Source organism: Lasioglossum baleicum, chromosome 3 (assembly GCF_051020765.1).
Source record: "Lasioglossum baleicum chromosome 3, iyLasBale1, whole genome shotgun sequence".
In the NCBI taxonomy this organism is placed as follows: Eukaryota; Metazoa; Arthropoda; class Insecta; order Hymenoptera; family Halictidae; genus Lasioglossum; species Lasioglossum baleicum.
The window spans coordinates 212,269-233,511 of record NC_134931.1 but is presented as its reverse complement, the minus strand read 5'-3'; the positions used below and the strand labels follow the sequence as shown (position 1 = coordinate 233,511).

General features: G+C 40.9%; 2 protein-coding genes and 1 long non-coding RNA gene across 8 annotated transcripts; 2 read left to right on the top strand and 1 right to left on the bottom strand.

Annotated features, from left to right (window-relative positions):
* Positions 1–4,426: 4,426 nt before the first annotated feature.
* LOC143207612 (uncharacterized) lies at positions 4,427–6,384 on the top strand. The gene is made up of 4 exons (XR_013008705.1): positions 4,427–4,730; positions 4,873–4,993; positions 5,824–5,914; positions 5,989–6,384. It is a non-coding gene; the product is annotated as an uncharacterized LOC143207612 (long non-coding RNA).
* A 729-nt stretch (positions 6,385–7,113) lies between these two features.
* Positions 7,114–21,098, top strand: LOC143207610 (calcineurin-binding protein cabin-1). Of its 3 annotated transcripts, none has more exons than XM_076421290.1 (15): positions 7,114–7,222; positions 7,712–7,954; positions 8,216–9,813; positions 9,883–10,050; positions 10,142–10,327; positions 10,398–10,541; positions 10,629–10,809; positions 10,887–11,011; positions 11,126–12,391; positions 12,493–12,868; positions 13,027–14,460; positions 17,255–17,418; positions 17,493–17,760; positions 17,853–17,999; positions 18,714–21,098. In XM_076421290.1, exons 2-15 carry the CDS (start codon positions 7,871–7,873, stop codon positions 20,463–20,465), a joined length of 7,893 nt encoding a protein of 2,630 aa, XP_076277405.1. In that variant the 5' UTR covers positions 7,114–7,222; positions 7,712–7,870; the 3' UTR covers positions 20,466–21,098. The 3 variants fall into 3 exon arrangements, with proteins under 3 accessions (XP_076277405.1, XP_076277403.1, XP_076277404.1); XM_076421288.1 differs by having other exon boundaries at positions 10,139–10,327; XM_076421289.1 differs by lacking the exon at positions 7,114–7,222 and having other exon boundaries at positions 7,577–7,954; positions 10,139–10,327.
* On the bottom strand, positions 14,451–17,114 carry LOC143207611 (nucleoside hydrolase). 4 transcript variants are annotated; one of them, XM_076421294.1, is made up of 5 exons: positions 17,095–17,114; positions 16,939–17,027; positions 15,532–15,721; positions 15,255–15,426; positions 14,451–15,180 (listed from the first exon to the last, which is right to left on the bottom strand). In XM_076421294.1, exons 2-5 carry the CDS (start codon positions 17,004–17,006, stop codon positions 14,531–14,533), a joined length of 1,080 nt encoding a protein of 359 aa, XP_076277409.1. In that variant the 5' UTR covers positions 17,007–17,027; positions 17,095–17,114; the 3' UTR covers positions 14,451–14,530. The 4 variants fall into 4 exon arrangements, with proteins under 4 accessions (XP_076277409.1, XP_076277410.1, XP_076277406.1 ...); XM_076421295.1 differs by lacking the exon at positions 17,095–17,114 and having other exon boundaries at positions 14,451–14,842; positions 14,927–15,180; positions 15,532–15,843; positions 16,939–16,968; XM_076421291.1 differs by lacking the exon at positions 17,095–17,114 and having other exon boundaries at positions 15,532–15,843; positions 16,939–17,046.
* Positions 21,099–21,243: the final 145 nt, after the last annotated feature.

The window sequence follows — 21,243 nt, the reverse complement described above, 5'->3', positions numbered from 1 at the left end:
CAACGTGAAAATCGAAGGAACGCGTCGGCGTCGATCAGTCGAGCAGGTAGTTCACACAGACAGAGTAGAGGTACGCTTGTGTGTAGCGCGCAAGCAATTGAACAGGCACTCAGACGGGCTGAGTTTTCACGTTACCGAAGTTTCGAAAGCATGAGGCGAAAAGTCAGAATCTGGAGACGGCGCACAGTGTGACCTTTCGTCCAAATCGGAGACAAAATCGAAGAACTTTTGATAGAAATAAGGTAGAGGTATGAAATTTTTTAAAAATTAAAGCTGAAACATTACAGAATATGGGAAAAATAGGGAGATTATGGTAAGAACGTTTTTTAACGTTGAGAAAATTCGTTAAACTTGCACAATTTCGAGAAAATTGTGGTTTTTCCAATACCACGCGCGGAAAATTTTTTTAAAATTTTTGCTATATATCATTTCCCGTAGATTTTTTCACGCCGATTTCAAATCTGGTCTCAAAATTTGTCTACGACCTCAGGATATTGCAAAATCGATTTCTTTAAATTCTACATGTTTAACGAATTTTCTCGGTTAAAAAACGTTCGTACCATAACTTCCCTATTTTTCCCATATTCTGCAAAGTTTCAGCTTTCATTTTAAAAAAATTTCATCGCTCTACCTCATTTCTATCGAAAGTTCTTTGATTTTGAATCGAGTCTGGGCCAAATTTTCCACTGTGCGCCGACGCGACGAAATCTCTCCGTATTTAATCATTGTTTAAACATGTTTAATCAATCATAATGTATTAATATTGGATATCACTGTATTCGGGAAAGTCTACAGAATCTTTTGCCAGAAAGAACAATTCAATATCTTTTATAATAACATCACAATATTTGTTTGAAGTTGAAAAATATGTTTTTTTTTCAAAGCCTTGTTCCTGAAAAACTGTGCGTATAGGAAAAAAATTGAAAACAGATTCGGAATCAGCGCGAAAAACTCTATAAGAAGGACCCTACAGTAATTGGGGAACATAAAAAAAGTTGAAATTTGTTGGACAGTGTAATTCTACTCCATTCAATAAAAATAGATCAGTTAATGAAGCCTCGTTTCATTTAATTCATACATGTTAAGAAAGACACGCTAAAAATATGTGTATAAAGAAATGGAATTTCTAATGTTTCATAAACAGAAATTTTGTACGCAGTTCGCACGGTCTGGGATAGATACGGGCCTGAGCTGCCTCGAGGATAAAGGCCGTTACGGAGAACGAGACGTGCGGCCGGTGAAAGGAGGCGGCCTGAAAAGTCTCATCCGTGCCGACCACTGAGTTGACAATTTCAGAATTTCCAAGAACAGCAAGAAAAGAAATTCGAACCGTTTCACGATATCTAAATTGCTTTCGCTGCTTTATACCAGGGTACGCGACGAAGTAATAAAACGTCGATAAAACTGGGCAATTACTTTGACCGTCGCGAGGGCCAATAAGTCCTGGGTAGTTACCAAAACAACTCTGGATTTTCTGCACGAAATTACCTGAACCTTTTCCCAGAATGTTCATTTGACAAGCAAATTTTCACATAATCATCCATTTCATTTCCAAAGTACAGTACCAGGACCTCGACGAACCGGCTTGATCGAGAGACAAACAGCCCGGACAAATTAAGGCCCGATGGATAATTGAGACCCGAGGGAAACCACGTCTTACCCTGCCATAGTCCGGCCACTCTAGGCGACCGTGATTATCCTTACGGGCACCGTCGCGTCGGTTCTTCCACGCCATAATTAATCCTCCGGCAACCCTCCCTCTCTTCCCAGTTTTCCCCGAAATTCTATACTCTATACAATTGTACTTGCAGCTTGCAGCTATTCCTTCTGACGCGATAACGGTAACGTTAGCGTATCTGCTTTATAATATTTGTCATTGTTGTAATATCCTGCAATTTCTACCATCTTTAACCCTTAGCACTCCAGTGGTGACTCGAAATCACCACTAAAAATTGCTGTCCCATTATGCAAAATATTGTTTACATTGTTAAACATGTTGGTAGCTAATCAATTACTAAACCTTTAATTATTGTATGAGGTATTACAATCAATTTCATATCCATCAAATGAAAAGAATCGTATAGAACGAAATTATTCTACCTAGAACGAGATGTTTCATTTTCGAGTTAAAACAGCTCCGAAATTAAAACAGCTGCAAATGGTTAATTATTATAACTATCTTTTAAATTTTCAATATAGGCCCCACATAAAGAAGTTGTGAAATGCAATATTTAGTACCTATTTTCTCTACAATTCCGGCCAACTGCAATTTCTGGAAAAATATCTTTAGGGTGACGGGTAATTCAGTGTCTATGATGTTTCGCGTGGTTAACAGACAACGATATAGATATTTATTAAAACAATAACACGTAACAATAACAAAACAAAACAAGATGTAGTAATAATAACAATAACGAGAAAACTAGATTATAAACGTTAATGACTATCGAGTACTAACAAAGTACAGAGATATAAATTAACGTAGCGCGGGCAACTCTAGAGCGATGCGTTCTCAACGAGTGCCACAAGCTTTTTTTCCACTGGTAAAAATCCTTTTTGGTGGGAGGATTAGCAACGTGAGAAAGACCGTTAAAATAAGGGGAGGAATTCTCCGTTCCTCAAGAGTAAGGAGAAAGTTTCCTTCCCCAAAACAATTCAAAGTCGTCGCTGCCAAGGACATTGCAACGGTTGAGTCAGGGTTCTGGTAATCGTCACTTTTACGACCGAACCCTCAACGCAACCGTCCACAGCGCGCACTTGAGAAGGATGAAATTTCCGCGTCCGGAAAGTCCCTCTTTCCAACGCGCCATGTCCACTACATATCTTTTCACATCGTGCAGTAAACTAATTTCTCCAACTTCTCACGAAAAGTCCAAATCCATATAGTCCAACATTAAAAAAGTTACAGTTACTCGAATTAATACAACCCCTGGCAGAAAGTTTCCAATCCGGAGGCATTGATACGGATTTTACAGAAAACTATTACTTTATGGAGTTGAAACTGATGGGAAATTAAAAGGGGCTTATTAAAGAATGAAGAACAACAAATTAACATAAGCTTCCATTTATTATAACAAAGAAACGAGAAAATAAACAAAATGTTACACGGGAAAAAGTTAATAGACCCATTAATAGATCTGCTGGAAGAAAGTTTCCCATTTGATTTACAGTCTCCGCGACACCAAATTTCTTCAACAATTACTGTTGGATGATTCTTATAGAGTTTTTTGCGCTGATTCCGAATCTGCCCTTAATTTTTCTCCTAGATACAAATTTCGGATCACGAATAATAGATACAAAATTTGTAATTAGTTACTCGAAGATATAGATACACAGGGGACCACCTGTAGCGGTATTTTCGAATACCTCGAAACCATTCTGCACTTCGCAATCATAACTTAAATTGTGTTTCTTTTTTTCAATTACAGAAAGTGGACAGCGAAAGTCGACAGCGCGAACTGCATCAATTCTTTAAGTTGAAAATAAATGTAGACAATTAAAAAATGTTTTTGGTTAAACTTTTCATTAAAACTCGAAGCAATAAGTATTTACCGAACAAAACGATTATAGATGCGGGATTCGATTCGGGGCCAGAAGATTCCCAGCCGTATATATGTACTTGTTTTGTTAACGGCTACCCAACCTCTAAAAAATTATAAAAAAATTAAGAACGGTTGCTTCAATAATATCCAAGTACTGAATTCTTATAAAACTGGAGTCTCTAACACTTCAATACAAAACATGCATTTTCTTGGAATTTTTGGAGGTTTTCAATTTTTTAAAACATGTTTCCGTAATCCGAAAAATCTGAAAAAATACACATTAATAATCAGGATGAGACACAACTAACGTAACAATATAAATGTGGTCAACTGAAGACTTTGATGTATGTATATACATAAAATCGGCAATTTTATGTTTTCCGATTTGTTTAAAAATCGATTTTGCAACCAAAAATTTTGAAAAAAATCTCAGTAGTGTATGCTATTCGGTAGAATATTCATGAATTTTTTCATAATTTTCTGTTGAACATGACGTGACTAAAAACAAATTTGGTTGGATACTTCTGACCATCTTTTCCGGCTATACCTTAAGAATCAACGAAAACATTATTTAAAAAATACAAAATATATTTCTTTTTACATCGTTAAAACCGATTTTTAAAAAAAAATTAGGCCTAATTTCTCTTCGATATCTCTTTTAGATCAAAAGTTATAGCAAAATGTGCGTCGCGCCGCGTGCTGTGCCCGAGATTCAAATGCGCGCCGTCTCCAGATTCCGACTTTTCGCCTCATGCTTCCGAAACTTCGGCAACGTGAAAATCGAAGGAACGCGTCGCCGACGCGTTCGGTCGAGCAGGTAGTCACACGGAGATGGTAGAGGTACGTTTGTTGTGTAGCGCGCGTGCAATCGAACATGCACCAACACGGTCAAGCGCGGTCGACACCGCTCACGGATACGACGATACGTCAGGGAAGGGGAAACTGCCGTTCAGTTTTCAGCAGTTTTCAGTTATTCTCTCAACTCTCAACAGTTCGCAAGTTCTCGTTCGCTTAGCTCGGTCGTAATATCTGTGGTTGTCAGGAGGACGCCGCCGCATGTCACATTGTACTTTCACTTTCGAGATATTGTCGTTTAAAGTTTTGATCACTAATGCTTTGACAAGGACATTGGTTAAATTGTATTATTTTTTCGAGCCTTTTGAATTGATTTTCGTGACGTTTTTTCTGGTAAATACCTAATCCTACACTATAAAGTTCAATAAATGCATAAACTGAAATTTTTTGAAATTGTGACATGCAGCGTTTTTCTTGACACAATCACAGATATATTTACATAGCTTCGCTCTGTGGTTACACGTTACATTCGCAGGTGCGGTCTGCGTTGCGGCATTTGACTATTTGACTATTTATTAGATTGACTTGCTTGGATTATGTGATTACGTGGATTACTTGGATTACGTGCACTACGTGGAAGGAAGGAAGAACGGAAGGTATTTGTACATATTTATATTGGTTAATCGGTTTCATTTTGCTCAAATGTCTCCCAGAATCTTCGCGTGAAAAAGCGTGAGAACGCTTGTCGGCACACCACGCGACAGTGCCATTTGCCATCACGTATGAGGTGCTACGGGGCGAGTATGTTCACTTCAATGTAGAGTCCAAAATAGTAAATTGTTTGTTTCTTTATCACTTTATCACTCTCTTTTCATTATCATTATTATCATTTATCACTTTAAACAAATCCAACACAATTCAGCTTTGGCCCATTCAGATTAGAATTAGCTTAGCAATATTCTAAATCGGCAAAATGATGGCTTAAACCAATTCAGTAAGGCAAGTATTAGGTTGACCCAAAAGTTTCTTCCGCATTGTGTTCCTTTAATGTAGCTAAATAAATACAAACAATACGATAATGTTTATGTTAATATTTTAGTACTTCTTAATATGAATTTGCATTATGTGCATGCATCGAAAAACAACTTTTGGGACAACCTAATATTTATTTAGCAATATTAAAGAAAGGCATTGCGGAAGGAACTTTTGGGACAACCTAATATTTAATCTTCTTCACTTGCTTCTCATCATCGAATTTTTTTATTTCTGGTAGTACATTCTTTTGTTTGTAGTTCAACTTTAATCGATTTTTTATAAATATCATTGCAATGTTTGAATCAGTTAGGTATATTAGTTGATGAAAAACGTCAGAAGACCTTTTGTAATTGTAGCACCAGAAATTAGAAAATTCGTTGAGATGAGCAATAAGCGAAGAAGATTAAATACTCACCTTTACTCACTGTGTAATTAAAAATCTAATTTACAGAACGGAGGATAAATATAATGTGCTATCCAGGGAAGGAGGAGAAGGAAGCTGCGGCAACCGGGGAAGAGGAAGACCTCTAATTTTTCACGTGGTACGTATATCTAATTATGCCATTCAACACACATGCATATATTGTACATTACTGATTTTCTTTGTATTTTTTAGGTATCCCACCTATGCCAGAACGTGCTACGGGCCACAAGTTTTGGGAAGCAGAGGCAACAACGTGTAATAATCACAATATACAGGGTGTTCCGTTTAAATACGAACACCTAAATATCTCTTCAGGTTATTGTGATGCAAAAAATATTTGTTACGTAATGTGCATGGTGTCAATGGACCAAATATCTGGCACACCGTGCACATTACGGAACAAATATTTTTTGCATCACAATAACCTGAAGAGATATTTAGGTGTTCGTCCAATAATAAAGCATAGTAATAATAAAAAATTATAATATTTATTATATATATATTCCTTGTGTCATTGTCCATGTGTCTTTACCAACTCCCTGCGGTGTATTAAAAAATAAGAAAAAGTAAATTTTCTTGTCCCTTGTACGACACTTTGTCTTTTTTTGCATGTTGACATTTTAATCTTAGCTTCCATCTCTTGCAATCGATGCAGAGAATTTTTATTTTGCACAGATTTTTTTTTCGTTTTCTCTCCTTGCATGTGACTGAATATTCATTCAAAAATCAGTATTGTCGGTAAAAAGGGAAACTGCTACATATTTGTACAATAGAAATCTACTTTATCGACATCTGCCACATTAGTGCGATCTGCCCTTACCGACGGCGCTGCCCTGTATAACGGCATTCGCCGCATTAATCAGTGCGACCGTGCTGCCATCTTGCGGGGAAGCGGAATCCAGGATAGAGTGGCGTTCCAGCTAGACTGCAGAAGCTGCATTTCACGTGGGCTGCATCCAGACGGTTCCAGGTTGTCCAAGTGGAGTCAACTTATGCGCGTTTTCGTCACTCCCCGTGGAGTCAATTGTGCTATCAGGGTAGCCTTGGATTTTGGATAGAAGCATCGAAGAAGAAATGAGCCTGAGAGTGCTCCTGCCAGGGATTTCGGTGTCCCCTATATAGTACCGCCCCCTAGTTTCGCTTCTAGCATGGATTAAAAAAAAAACTGCGCAGGCGCATCTAAAATTTAAACGTGAAACATCGTCTGAAAAATCTTATCTTGGAATTGTTCAGAATTGTTGGAATACGTTCGGTGCAGAATGTAAATAACAATATTCATGATAACATCATCAATATGGTTCCGTGACGATTTGCTTTCTCCTTCTCACCAACGAGAATCTTCTCAGTGGCCTTCTGCCAGTTTTAGTCAGGAATTCAGGAATGTCAGGATCAGTCAGGATTGGTCAGGATAGGACAGATAAGGAAGGTAAGACTGTCCAAGCGATTTTTTAGGTTCGTTTGTTTTTCATCGTTAAGTGATTCGGACTGATTCACTGCATAGACATATAGAGCCCATTGTGGGCTTCAACTCGCCCATAAGACGGCGCAGTCTATCTCTATATCAGTGATGCCGAAATCGTGGTACTGTGGTACTAAGCCGTGGTACGAGACCCCCCCACTATGACCTACCGTTGCCCCTACTGGCCTTCTCCAACTCGCTCGCGCGCTACACTCACCAACGTACCTCTCCGAGGATATGAGAGGTACGTTGGTGAGTGTAGCGCGCGAGCGAGTTGGAGAAGGCCAGTAGGGGCAACGGTAGGTCATAGTGGGGGGGTCTCGTACCACGGCTTAGTACCACAGTACCACGATTTCGGCATCACTGCTCTATATGTCTATGATTCACTGATACGGGCAATTGTGAAATATGTACGACGAACGATAGATGTATTTACGTGTACTCGTTTGTGCGCAGCCTGTTGGTGATGTCAATGTCAGTGTCCATTGGTGTCCATCACCATCAGTAACAGTTAACAGTAATCTGTAATACGCAGTAGTATGGCGCTGCTGAAAAAAACCGGTTGAATTGTTGATCTTTTAAATAGTAGTACATATTCCGAAGAAATTCTACAAGATGATCAAAATATCGGCGTTAAACGAGGAATCCAGCGAAGAAAGCGAAGAAGAGGATGTACCGACAATCACGAAGGAAGCTCAAGTACGTATCGAATCTCTGTAACTATATATAATAAATTAACTATAACCTACAAAATTGTCATCGGTTCGAAAAATTCGATTACTTTGCATAACAGATAGAAAGAGCATGAATGATTGCGGAAAAAGAAGAAAGAAAGTTTTGCGGGCGTAACCTTTTTTATCGACAAAAACATTGGTTATTATGTATTTTGCCTATTAGTATAAATATGTATAAATCGATAGAACCATAGGTAGCTTATTATTTTGTAAACGTCTGTTATAGGAACAAATAGCTCTTACCGAATACAACAAAGCCTTAGTGTTACTAAAAGAAAATAAACAAGAAGACGCTCTGAATATTTTTAAAGATCTATTAGAAACCGAACTGTTGGATGAAGTAGAGAAACCTGAGGTACCGGATGGAAGATCTAGGCCAATGTTGTCATTGAAATATTCTTGTTTTAAGAATATCGCTGCCATAAAGGCAGCATCTGGGAATTACGACAAAGCTATAGAAAATTATTGGGAAGCGGCAAATTTGGACGATACCGACGTAACTTTATGGCACAGGATAGGCACGTTAGCAATGAAGACGTCTAACTTAGAATTAGCTTGTTCCTCTTTCAAACAAGGCTTGAAGTGTAATTCCAATCATTGGCCGTGTTTAGATAATATGATAACTGCCTTGTACGCTGTTCCTGATTACATGAACTGTCTTTTGTACATTTCCATGGCATTAGAACGGGATTCTAACTATGTGAAAGGTTTGGCATTCCGTGATAGAATATTTAAAGACATTCCATGCCTTAAAGAATGTTATAAACTATATAATAGCAACTGGCATCTAGATCCGCCGTTGTACACAGAGTACGATCGTACGTTGGGAGACAAACTGTTGGCGGAAGCGAAGGATGTCGCCGAAAGATGGGCAGAAGTATGTAAGATAGAATTTACCCCGAAACCTCTGCCAGATTTAGTCCTTAGAAAGCCTGTAAAGAATTACACCTGGTTAGACTTAGGAGAAAGTTTATTAGATATGCATAGATACATTATGGAAAGCGATTCGAGTTTTGTTAGTAGAATTAAGCTAACAGTTCTTAATCCGGATGAGACACCTTTAAAAACAAATATTGAAGTTGATACCGTAGGAAACAATAGCGCGAATACAGATGAAAATCTACTCTCGAATATGATTACGAAGAACGATAGCGATAACTATAACGGTAGCGGTAACGATGACAATGACGATGACCAGAAATTAATGAAAATGGACACCGATGAAACGGATTTTCCATTCGAATCGATCGATGGCGGTCGCGCCTGTAACAATAACGACATGGCGATGCAAGCTGAGACAGAAGATGATAAAAAATCGAATTCCAGCGACGTACAAATTATAGATGACGAGGATCCTCTGAGAATTTTAGACATCGATCAAGGTAGTTTGGAACAGAACCAGGCAAAGACCGAACTAGAGGAGCAAAATCATTTTGAAACGTACGAGGCCGTAGAAAAATTACATCCTGAGAAAGTCGTAGACGACGTATACAATATTGGTGGAAATGAAATGCAAAACGACAAAGTTAGCGATAAAGACAGTAACAAATCCAGCGAGAAACCATACGAGAAAGATTCAAAGAAAGCCGACGAAATACAATCAAAGACAGAGGTAAAGTCCAATGAAAAGAACGAAGGAAAAGAAGAAGTGCAAAAAGTGAAGAAACGACGAAGGAGCGCTCTCTGTTTTTTGCAACAGTGGGCCTGGAGTTGCAATAGCATGAGGCGATCGGCCAGAGTGAGAAGTTCGAATAGAAGAGAAGCCGAGAGGGACGACGTTCAGCTAGAGGAGACTCTTCGAAGAATATTCCCTAGCACTTTACTGTAAGTATCTAGAATATTTTTTGGTTTATAAAGTAAGGCAGGAACAATGTGTAATTTTCGTTGTTTTAGACCAGATTCGGTAAAATTAACTAAAGACGATCCTTCGAAAAATATGGACGACTCTATGGACACGATGGATTTGTATCAATTGTTCACCAACCAAGAAAATAATAGTAGTAATGCTACGGAGACCGTTAAAAGCTCCGAAAGTTCAAAATCGCCGAGTCCCGATAGAAGGTAATTATTTATTTATTAGAACGCTCTTTCGTGCGCGTATAGTTCTTCCCCAAGGAATCTTCCTTTTTGTTTGTTTTTTTTCGTACAGCCGACAGCAGAATTATTTTGGTACAGAGTATGAAATAGCCGATGTAAATATGTTTATCGCCGAGCACAGTGGCAAAAGCAATCTAATGATAATCATAGCAAGATATACCGAATGTTTATGCACCAAATGGGATCAAGAATGGCCAAAGGGAATGTCCGGAGTCTATTTACAAGCGTACACGTTCATGAGGTAAGGGAAACCGTGGAAATTTATTTCTCCGATCTCAACCTACCAAAGAAACGTATTTTTCCTTTCGCAGAGATCACATTTCGCATCCATCGCCGTTCGAAGAACACGAGAACAACAATATTTTAAAATTGGATGCCGAAATGACTTTATTATTCGGTGAACTTCACACCGATACATGGTTGAGTAATAAACCGGATATCGTACCTTCTTCAACGTATGGTTTCTTCTGATTTTCTTTTTCTGGCTACACAGAAAAATCGCGAGAAGAGAAAAGGCTATAACGAAGAAAATTTCGTTTTAGGTTGGATAAACTTGGCACAGGAATGCCATCCGAAGAGTTGGGTCATATAATATTTACAAGCGTGCGTAGAGATATTATAAACGAAGAAAATATTTTCATACTAGTGAGGGTTCTATGGCTTAAAGCGAATATTTTTTTGTGTCAAGGGGATACGGATATAGTGATCGAAACATTAGAATTGGTGAGCGACTACAGTTTCTACCCGAACAAGAATATTACTAATTGTAAGATACGTTTAACTTAACGATATGTTTTCAGTTGTTATGCCACTTGCGAGAAATGGAAAAACGAAATCAAAATGTCTACCTGAAATTACCGAACTGTAAATACAATTCGCAGATCAGTATTAAAATTGTGGAGAAGAAATTGAAGTCTATACAGAGGTAGGTTTCTATAAAATCAGATAAAAAAACAGAACTTGTAAAGACGTAAAGTAAAGTAAAGTAAAGTTGTGTTCGATTATATTATTTGATGTTCGATATTTTCGATATTCGCAGGGGACAGAAACTGGGCGAAATACAAAGCTTGCACGACGAGAAGAAATACGCCGAGTTGGCCTATGTGTTGCAAGATACGTTTAAATTTGCGAAACAAGGAAACAAATTGTTGTCCGTCAGTGACAACATAGTGGATCGAGTACAACAGTTGTCCATGTTGTTGGACAGCTTGTGGAAGCTTGAACAATACGAGGAATGCTACGTGTGGGCAGAGGCGTGCCTGAACGAAGCATGGCAGAATCATTTAAATTCGACCGACGAAGTCGAGCAAAAAAAGTGGACGGGTTCGGTTTTAATGGCGCTCGAGAAATTGGAGACATGTACGATCGAAGTGAGCACGTTCGTTCTGAAATACCTGCCGGAGATTCGTCTTTCCAGACTGGTGCAAAACTTGGTGCATATCGTATGCAATCAATTGGACGTGTCGGAGACCACGGTAGAGATGCCTCTGGAAACTGTTCTTCCCTGGATCCTGTTGCATTATATTTTACAATACAAGGAGGACAAGGAAAGAGCGAAAGTCGAGTCGGCGTACAAGAACAAGCAACACAGTTCGAACAACTACTCCGAGTCGGACGACGAGGACGACGGTGTCCCGGCCTCCATCATGATTCTGTTCATCGCCCATGAATTTATGGGCAGGCATTCCTGGTGTTGTTACAACGAGGCGAAATTGTTGTTCTTCACGTTGAACTTGGTCATCCCGAAACTGGAAACACCGCAATTCTCCGGTATCAAGAGCAAACTCTCGAAATATCTCGAGCAAATATTCTACTGCCTGTACGGTCATTACAACAAAGTGAACAAAGGGCGACCGAAACACGTGGAGGAACACGGAGTGCCTCAAATGAAGGTCACGTGGGAGGGAGCGCAATTGCTCTTCGACTTTTATAAGCCGAAGCAAATACCGGAGTACTGTTCGCCGAGGTCTTTGACGATCAGCGCGGACACGGAAGATCTGTTCAAACGCATAATCAAGCTGGTTCCTCCGGAAAGCGATCCGAACCAAGTGATCGATGAGATGATGGCTTATACGATGGGCGAGCGAGACACTATGCCAACGATTAAGAAACCTTTGCCTCATTCCATGTCTACCATCTACTATTTGTTGGCTGATTTCTACTTCAAGAACTGCAAATGGAGCGTGGCGATACGATACTATTTACTAGATCTCTGCTTTCACCCGACCCGATTGAGCTCTTGGACAGGCGTGGCGATGTCATCGGGCACCGTGATAGACACTTGGTTGAACAAATACAAGCCTATGTGAGTAACGTTGATCTCGTTCATCTTTCGCGGCTCCGGCTCCGACTCCAGTTGCTCGACGACGATTACATCTGATTTTATGTCATTTTCTCGGATTTTAGAAACGAGGATAAACTTTTAACGAAGGCGAAACTGACACAATCTAGTTACAGACACGCCGTTGAACTAGATTCTTGCAATCATATTATATGGACGGAGTATGGAAACTTTGCCTACGTTGTTCACTCGTTCTGCTCACGACTGTTGAAACAGGAAACGGATACGTTAAGCATGGAACGATTTGAAATTCTCGAAACGAGGAAAGAAGAAATGCTGGAAATAGCGAATCAGTGTTTTCAAGCCTGCGCTCGTTTGTTCATTGGAACCAAGGACGCGCCGATACTCCACGACGAGAGGTGGCTTTACCAGTACATGCTTGGAAAGATTGCGGAGAAGAAAAATCAGGAGCCTCCTGTATTTTTAGAACACTACGCGAAGGTGAATTTTTATTAAATATTTTTCTTATACATATACATACACTATGCCAAAACAATTCAGCTTCCTTTCGAATATATCACAGTTTAGTTTGGCTTCCGGTAGGTAATGATCGATGATCGATAATCGATAACCGATAACCGATTTCCATTCGATTGCAGGCTAGCGACTTGTTATACCACAACAATGCGCAATATCCACGCAGAATAAGCCACAAGTCTCCGCAGCATCTCTCGGTGGAAGCGTTGGAGGTTCACTATCGGATTCACGCGAGCATATTAAAGTATCTGGAGCAGCACGAGGGTAAACCGTTGAAAAAATCATTGGGGCAGTTGTTGCAGTTTTATCTAGAAAAATGTGCTGAAGGACCGTTTATGAAATACAGCTCGAAGCTAAACGAGAAGACCAAAGAGGATGGGCTGTTCGCGACAACCGACAAGAATATCGGTAAAGAAGTGGAATTCGCTGCCGAAGGGGACAGGAATGTCGTCACCGTTTCCCAGCGATCGAACAGCATCGAGGAGATCGAGATAGTCGACAGAACGAACAAAGCCTTCAACGTTAATAACCAACGTACCTCGAACGAGAAACCGGAAACGCGTAAGAGATCTCCTACAGACCTGCCGCAGGACAATGCGAAGAAAATGAAGCTGGGCAACGTGTCCCATTTGCAGCTGATGCAGGATGTCGTCGCTCTGATAGACGACGTGATCTCTAGGGTTTGCGACATGGTTTCGCAAAAGGAGAAACGAGACGACGTTATGATGCTGTCCAGCGACGAGAGCAACGAGTCTAAGCAGCAGCAGCAACAACAACAGCAGCAGCAGAAAAAGAAAGTAAAAACGAAGAACATCGAAAGCAAAAAAACTGCCTCGAGCACGCTCAAGATGAGTAACGTGTTCGAGGGCGATGGAAAATCGGAGAACGTTCAAGATTTGATGGACGCCCTGATGAAACAGGCGATGGAGATCAGTCAGGAGACGAGGCAATCGACTCCGGAGGACGAAGATACGCGGAAATTCGACGGGAAGTGGCTGCAGAACGACGACTTGCCCTCGACGAACAAAGAACCGAAAGATAAATCAGGGGACAAGAAGAAGACGACCAACAAGGAAGAGGCGACCTTGAGCAGAAGAGGCTCCCAAGAAAGCACCACGACCACTCAAACGACTACAACGACCACGGAAACGAACAACTCCAGTTCCAGTAGCAGCGACGAGTCCAGCAGTAGCGACGACAGCTCCGACAGCGACAGCTCCAGCGACACCGACACCGAGTCTCCGGCCGAAAGCGACACCGACGAGAAGAAGAAGAAAAAAGAGTCGGAATTCGCGCAAAAAGAAGAGAACATGAGGGACGAGGAGGTCGCGACTCTGATAGCATACTGTCTAGCCGGCCTAGAACAGTGCGTTTTGAGATTCTCCGAACACTACAAATCGTTCTACAGACTGTCGCATTTCTTCTTCAACAACAAGATCGCCAGGGACATCACGAAGTGCAGGAATCTCTTGTTGGATACCTACAGCTGCCAGTTTTATCTCGGCGAGAGTTTCCAAGGATTGTTCGCGGATAGAAAGAGCACCAATTTCTTCAGCGTAAGTACGCATTATATTTTTCGCTTACTTATTGTTAGAATTAGTGTTTTTTTTTACGGGAAGGTGGGATTTAGGAGAGGAGTTTCAGCAACGCGTTTTGGAAAACCGTCACGTTGAACTTTTGTATTATCTCTGTGTTGTTTGGCTTGCCGGTCGAATGCGCGTAATCAACGAGTACAGAACCTCTAGCCATTCCATCGATCACAGGACTCACATTGGTCGTTATGGAGGCCTCTATCGTGTTTGGCCATATCATAGCTGCAGCTGTCATCGCATCCGACGAAATCCACTCGGTAGAATGCTCCAGATTTACTCGTTCTGCTTTGTTCAGAAAATTCATGATAGTCGAGTTTAGCTTTCCAAGCACGTTGATACGCCAATCCTGTTGTAAGAACAAATACCATTCGAATAAGCAGATACATATTATCATTTTAATGATAAGCATCTCCTTCAGTTTTCCCATTACCATAGATATACTGCTACTCTTAACTGTTTCCCATGGAAATAAAATGATCGTTGTGTTACTGCGATTCAATACGATCGAATTGCTCTCTGGATCTTGATAAAAATTGAACTCTACACTGGGTGAAACGTTACCGACTCCGGAAACACTGGAGCCTAGTATAACGAGCTTCTTCAAGTAGGTGGCGAACGACGGATCCAATGTCATCGCTGTAGCGACGTTCGTCAACGGGCCAATGCATAAAAGAGTTATCTCACCTGAAAAAAATTCATTCGATGTTACAGAACTAAATCGAATAACCGATCGAATTATTCAATTATTTCATTTCAACCTGGATGCGCCTTTGCTAAGCCCAGAAGTGCCAGAGCCGCGTGTTTGCTTTCGTCAACGTGAGCAGTAATTGCCTCTGTAAAATTAAAATCCCCAAAACCGTCCGTGCCAAAGTAGTTCGAGGGTTTGTACTCTTTTATGAATGCTCTCTGCGCTCCTTTATATATCGGGATCTGAAAAAAGTGGTATCGTTCGGTCTTCTGGCTTGGAACTCGATCGTCGAATAGACGAATAGTATGACACTATTTCTCGCAAGAAAAAGTTTAGTATAGCCTTACGTCGTCTCTGTTTGCAATCGTCAAAGTTTTAAGTACATTGTCTACCACATTATCCACATACGTGTTCCCATATGTGCAAGTAATCGCCAAGACTTGGAATCTTTCGGATTTCAGAGTCAAAAGTATGGCAGCAGCGTCATCGGCTCCGGCGTCCGTGTCTATTATCACTTTCTCCAAAGCGTCGGTAGACCTTGCGAACGTTTTAAAACCAATGTGTCCATACTTTTTTACGATCAAGTATATACTGCGCGAAAAAAGTTCCAAGTATTCTTCATAATAGTCCAGTCGGCAGGTCGAAAAAAAGGCGTCTACCTGGAAAATATTCCGAACTTAATGAAATTTTGACACGTCATTTAGGGGTACTCTGGGGTGTCGAATCTCAGTTTTCGACCTCGAGGACCCTGTGCTAACTTGGGGAGGGGGAAAAACCACGATTTTTATTACCTTCTTTTGGTTTTTCGCCTATTACTCAAAAACTGTGGGTCCTATGAACTTTTGTCTTCCATTTTTGGAAAGAGCATTAAATTTCCTTCACATTTCACTGGTCAATCATTTTTTTCGACCAAATAGGCACCGAGAGACAGGCGTTCAAAATTAGGAAATTAAGTGGCAACTGACGAATATAGGGAAAGACGGAGCAAATTACACTGTCCAACAATAAAAATGTTTCCATATAACTGTTCGGTGTATCTTATACAGTTTTTAGCGCTGATTCCGAATCTGGTCTTAATTTTTCTCCTACACGCACAGTTTTTGAGAAATTTGAGTTTGAAAAAAAACACGTTTTTCGACTTTGAACAGATATTATGATGTTATTGTAAAAGATATTGTATTATTCTTTACAGCAAAAGATTCTCTAGACTTTCCCGAATCCAGTGATGTGCAGTAGTAATACATTATGATTGTTTAAACAATCATTAAAGACGGAGAGGCATCACTTTTGTACACATTTTTGAGGATATTTTTCAATTAAAAAAAAAAATAAGATGCAATTTCCTGCTAAATGTCACAATGTGTGGCTCAAAATGACATTTTGAGAAACATTTCCTAATTTTGAACGCCTGTTTCTCGGTACCTATTGGATAAAAAAATACGTTTGATTAGTGAAATTTGAAGGAAATTTAATGCTCTTTCCAAAAATGAAAAACAAAAGTTCATAGGGCCCACAGTTTTTGAGTAATAGGCGAAAAACCAAAACAAGGTAATAAAAATCGTGGTTTTTTCCCCCTCCCCAAGTTAGCACAGGGTCCTCGAGGTCGAAAACTCAGATTCGACACCCCAGAGTACCCCTAAATGACGTGTCAAAATTTCATTAAGTTCGGAATATTTTCCAGGTAAAGGTACCTGGCGACTGGACTATAATACGCGAACCATAATGCGAAAAAACCGATTATGTATGATTTTTACCTGATACCGCACCATGCCAGACAAAGAATTATAGTAGCGATATTATTAGCAGCAACTGTTTTCTTCATCTCTCCAACGTTAAAGTGTACCTAGATTATGATTAACGATTATAATCGGTAACGATGGAAGCACGGGGAATTTGAAAATAAGGAGCACCTAACGCGACGTTCAATATTACAGGACAGTTCTTCCGCGTAAAACAGTCTGGAATGCGACTACTATTGCCGCTCTGCGTGTTACCGTTATACATATATATGTATATTGTATATCGTGACTTCTTATCGTTATCGAAATAAATTGTCGCTTATCTTCCCAGGGCGTATGGCATATACCTAATCGGGAGGTTGATAGACCCGGAAGTTTTGCATTTCACATGTCGCGATGCGTGACGCTGTTGATGCAGGTACTCAAAGAAACAAACGATGGTCGGATGTTAATGCAATTGAGCGTACAACTGGGAAAAATACCGGAATCGGACAAGTACGTTATCGCTCCATTGAAAATTTAACTAATATATTCCTAGCATTGCTACTATAACTGTGTTACTTTTCCAGAAAATATTTACGCGACTCGGAAAGGGAACAATTGTCTCGTCAAGCGCTGACTCTATGTTCGCAATCCCTGCGGAGAAAGGTTCAACTGATGGGAACACCCACTTCCGATCCGGTATCTAACAAAAATCCAGACAATAGGACTCAAGTGCTTCTCGATACGTTCTGGGTATATCAAAGAGCTTTGAAAAGTTTTCATCCCAAAGAGCAGGCTATCCAAATGCTTTCCACCTTGCTGGTAGATACGTACAAAACGTACGTTGGTAATAAAGTAAGTTCCCACGAAGTTCTCTTTCGTGTAACAACATTCCCTACATTCCTCTAACTCTAACCGCAACTCTATGGAAATTTGTTTGTCGACAGAACTTGGAGGGAAACGTCCTGGAAATTGCTACGAAATTTTGCAACGAGTACAATTATAATCGCAAAGTCTTGAATAAGCTGCTCTTGAATCTCGACAAACCTGCCACCGACGGTCAAGCGCAGCCTCGAGCTGTGTCTCCAACTCCTGTAGGTTTTATTTATAGTCTAAACATCTTATTATACAGGGTGTCCCAGAACAAGTGTCGTTCCTTGAAATGGGAGGTTCCTGAGACCATTCTAAGAGACATTTTCCTTTGCACCAATGTCAACTGCGGCTTTGTTTAGGAGTTATTAACGAAAAACACGGACCAATCAGAGCGCGCCCTGGGCCGCCGCGCCGTCACGATGCGATGTCACGGCGTACCGCGACACTCGCTTGCCGACGCGGCTTGGCGCGCCGGGCCAGGGCGCGCTCTGATTGGTCCGTGTTTTTCGTTAATAACTCCTAAACAAAGCCGCAGTTGACATTGGTGCAAAGGAAAATGTCTCTTAGAATGGTCTCAGGAACCTCCCATTTCAAGGAACGACACTTGTTCTGGGACACCCTGTATATATAGACCACGAGATCAGAGGATTGGTAAATTTTCATCGAAAATTTCTCTCTCCTTTGACGTCACTGAATTAAATGTTTTCAAAGATTCTTTCGCTCGTGGCTCTACCTTGAATCTTCGCCGTTTACAATAAGCTCGGGTAGACTATCGTACGAGATTTTTTTCAGAAAGTTATAGCAGTTGAAAGATGTAGAATTTTTCGGTGACGATTTTAGCGACAATCCTTTTGCTCTTGTGGAATAGCGAATTTTGGTAATACGTTGGTTGAACTGATTTACGATAAAAACAAATGTTTCCGGTATACGAACAGGTGGTCACAGCGCAGACTCAAATTAGTTCTGCTTCGCCACAATCGTCCCAAAGTCGGAAACCGTACAAAAGTCTGACGTCGACTGGTCGACCACGAGGACGTCCACCGAACGTGAACAAGTATTTACAGGCGATGCATCAGGGCGCTAATACCATGAATCAGTTCAACGCGAAAGCAAACTTTCCGAGTTACATGGGCACATCGGGGGGAAATCGTTCGTTGATCAATCCCTACTTGATGCATCCGTTGGTCGACCCGAATATATTATCCGCCATTCTAACCAGTGGTTTGAGCGGCAGCATGATGGATCCTCTGTCGACCATGAACTACTTGAACCAAATGGGAAGCTATCAGGATATCTTTAGGCAGTATCAGAACAATCTGTCTTCGTTGTCGAACCTGGCGGGTGGTTTGAGCAGTAACATCGCCGGAACATCCAGCATCAACAACGTACCGACATTGAGCACCGTCGCTCCCAACATGAATGCCACGCCCAACACCGGCATCGGTAATCTGGGCAACATGAGCAATCTAACGGTGCAGCAGTTGTTGAGTTTGAGCAACTCGACCAGCACGTCCGCTGCACGATCTACGGCCATGCACCAGCAACAGACAGCTACAACGACCACGTCATCGATCGCGAAGGACAGACCCAGCATATCTATAACGCCGGTGAACGCGGTGCCACCTAAAACGAAACCGTCATCGAAGCAAAATAGCTCGCAAAGCGATTCGCAACCGTTGTTGACAGCTCAGCTTCCCAAGACTCTGCAAATATCGCAACCATCGAAGCAAACGCCTTTGCAACCGCCAACCACTCAAGTTTCTCTACTGAAGCCATCAATTGTCCAACAACAGCAGCAGCAGCAACAACAACAACAACACGTTAAAACCAGCCCACCTAAGCAAATGAGCGCTCCGCAAATCCGAGTCTCAAAGTCTTTAACCGAACCACAGCCGGCTCACAATCCTTCGTTATCGCATTCCCCATTGAAAAGCAATGCTACTGCGAGTGCAAACGCTGTACCCCAAGTCGCGCATTCGACGATAGGTGCAACGATAGGTATGAAGCAATCGTTATCGATAAACGTTACCACTCCCTCTCACTCGGGGACGTCGCTGCAACACAAATTACTGTCGAAGAAGAACTCTCAGCGGTCGTACACGCAACCTAGCACGCATAATCCTGTCAGGAAGACGAAACCATCGACGAAAGCGATGCCTCCGTTGCCTAGCAATTTCTCCGATCTATTAAACTCTATGCCTGCCGGCTCGTCCTCCATGACGCAACCCCCCTACATACCCTCCGAGCTGAGCGGGATCTCGGTGAGCCCGATCAACCCTCCGACTGGGCTGAAGGGTCCAGCCACAAAGTATACCAATTACAAAAAGTCTCCGGTGAAAACGAAACCACCGACCACGGTCGAGATATCCGCTCCTGTGCCCAATTCGTTCTCTCAGGCTAGCTCCGTCGAGGCTCTGTCGATGCTTTCGCAGTTGAAACAGCACTCGCACTTGGAGATTATACCTCAGCAAAAGGCGCAGATCAAACCGTCGATCGACTATTCGAAAAACTTATCCTCCGGTGTGAGCGTAGTTCCACAAAAATTGTCCGACCCTTTGAGACCAACTAACGTGGTAGACTGCATAACTATATACGATTTGCCTAGAGGAAAGTCGAGTAATCTCGCTAACAAAAAAGTCGAGAAACCAGTCAACGATAGCGTCGAGATTATAACTTTGGACGATTGAGAGAATCTGCAGTGCTGAAGACTATATTAATAAGGAAAAGTTAGTCGAATAATACCGTGAAACGTGTTTGATATACGGGTTCATATCGATTCAACATGACTGAAACAGATTTCTAGCCTATTCACTTTTGTGTCTAATAACGTTACACTGTTCAGCCTTCCGATTATCATAGATGAAAATCACGACGACGGTATTAGACAGCGGATTTTCGCGCGAATTCCCATTTTTTCTAGCTCGTATTATAAAAATGCAAACGAAACAAATATTTATTTTATCGACTACGAAGTACCTTGTGTACGAGTAAAAACAGAATACTATTCGTTTTTGCTAATATTTATTTATGTTTTTCGGTGTTTCACAAATTTACTATAAACGCATAAAAATCCTCAGTCTAGTAATGATAATAGTAACAACAACAACAACAACAAAATATATTCTAAATTATGGAAATAATGTGTCATTGAAACAAGGAGCAATGAAAATGTAATTTTTCATATTGTAGTGCTAGAAAGTAGTTAAATGTCGCTCACACGTCAACAGTGTCCTGGTAACGAATACTTGTGTTCCACACAATGCATTATTTTTCTACCGTTTACATTTAGCAACCGATGAACTTTTCTTTTGTATATTTAAGGTAAAGAAGTAAAGAAAAGAAGATACAGCCATGTGTGTAATATTAGGTATTAGCGAGACTTGTACATTTTCTAATAACTAGTTTATAAGAGCATCTTTTACAGTGAATAACAACCTACGCATATATATATATATATATATATAT

Coding starts and splice junctions, on each gene's coding strand:
- LOC143207611 (XM_076421291.1), bottom strand. Junction 15,427..15,531: donor CGATTGCAAACAGAGACGAC/GTAAGGCTATAC, acceptor CACTTTTTTCAG/ATCCCGATATATAAAGGAGC. Junction 15,181..15,254: donor CTTAGCAAAGGCGCATCCAG/GTTGAAATGAAA, acceptor AATTTTTTTCAG/GTGAGATAACTCTTTTATGC.
- LOC143207610 (XM_076421288.1), top strand. CDS start 7,871: ATGATCAAAATATCGGCGTTAAACGAGGAATCCAGCGAAGAAAGCGAA. Junction 10,542..10,628: donor GATATCGTACCTTCTTCAAC/GTATGGTTTCTT, acceptor ATTTCGTTTTAG/GTTGGATAAACTTGGCACAG. Junction 17,419..17,492: donor AAAATACCGGAATCGGACAA/GTACGTTATCGC, acceptor TTACTTTTCCAG/AAAATATTTACGCGACTCGG.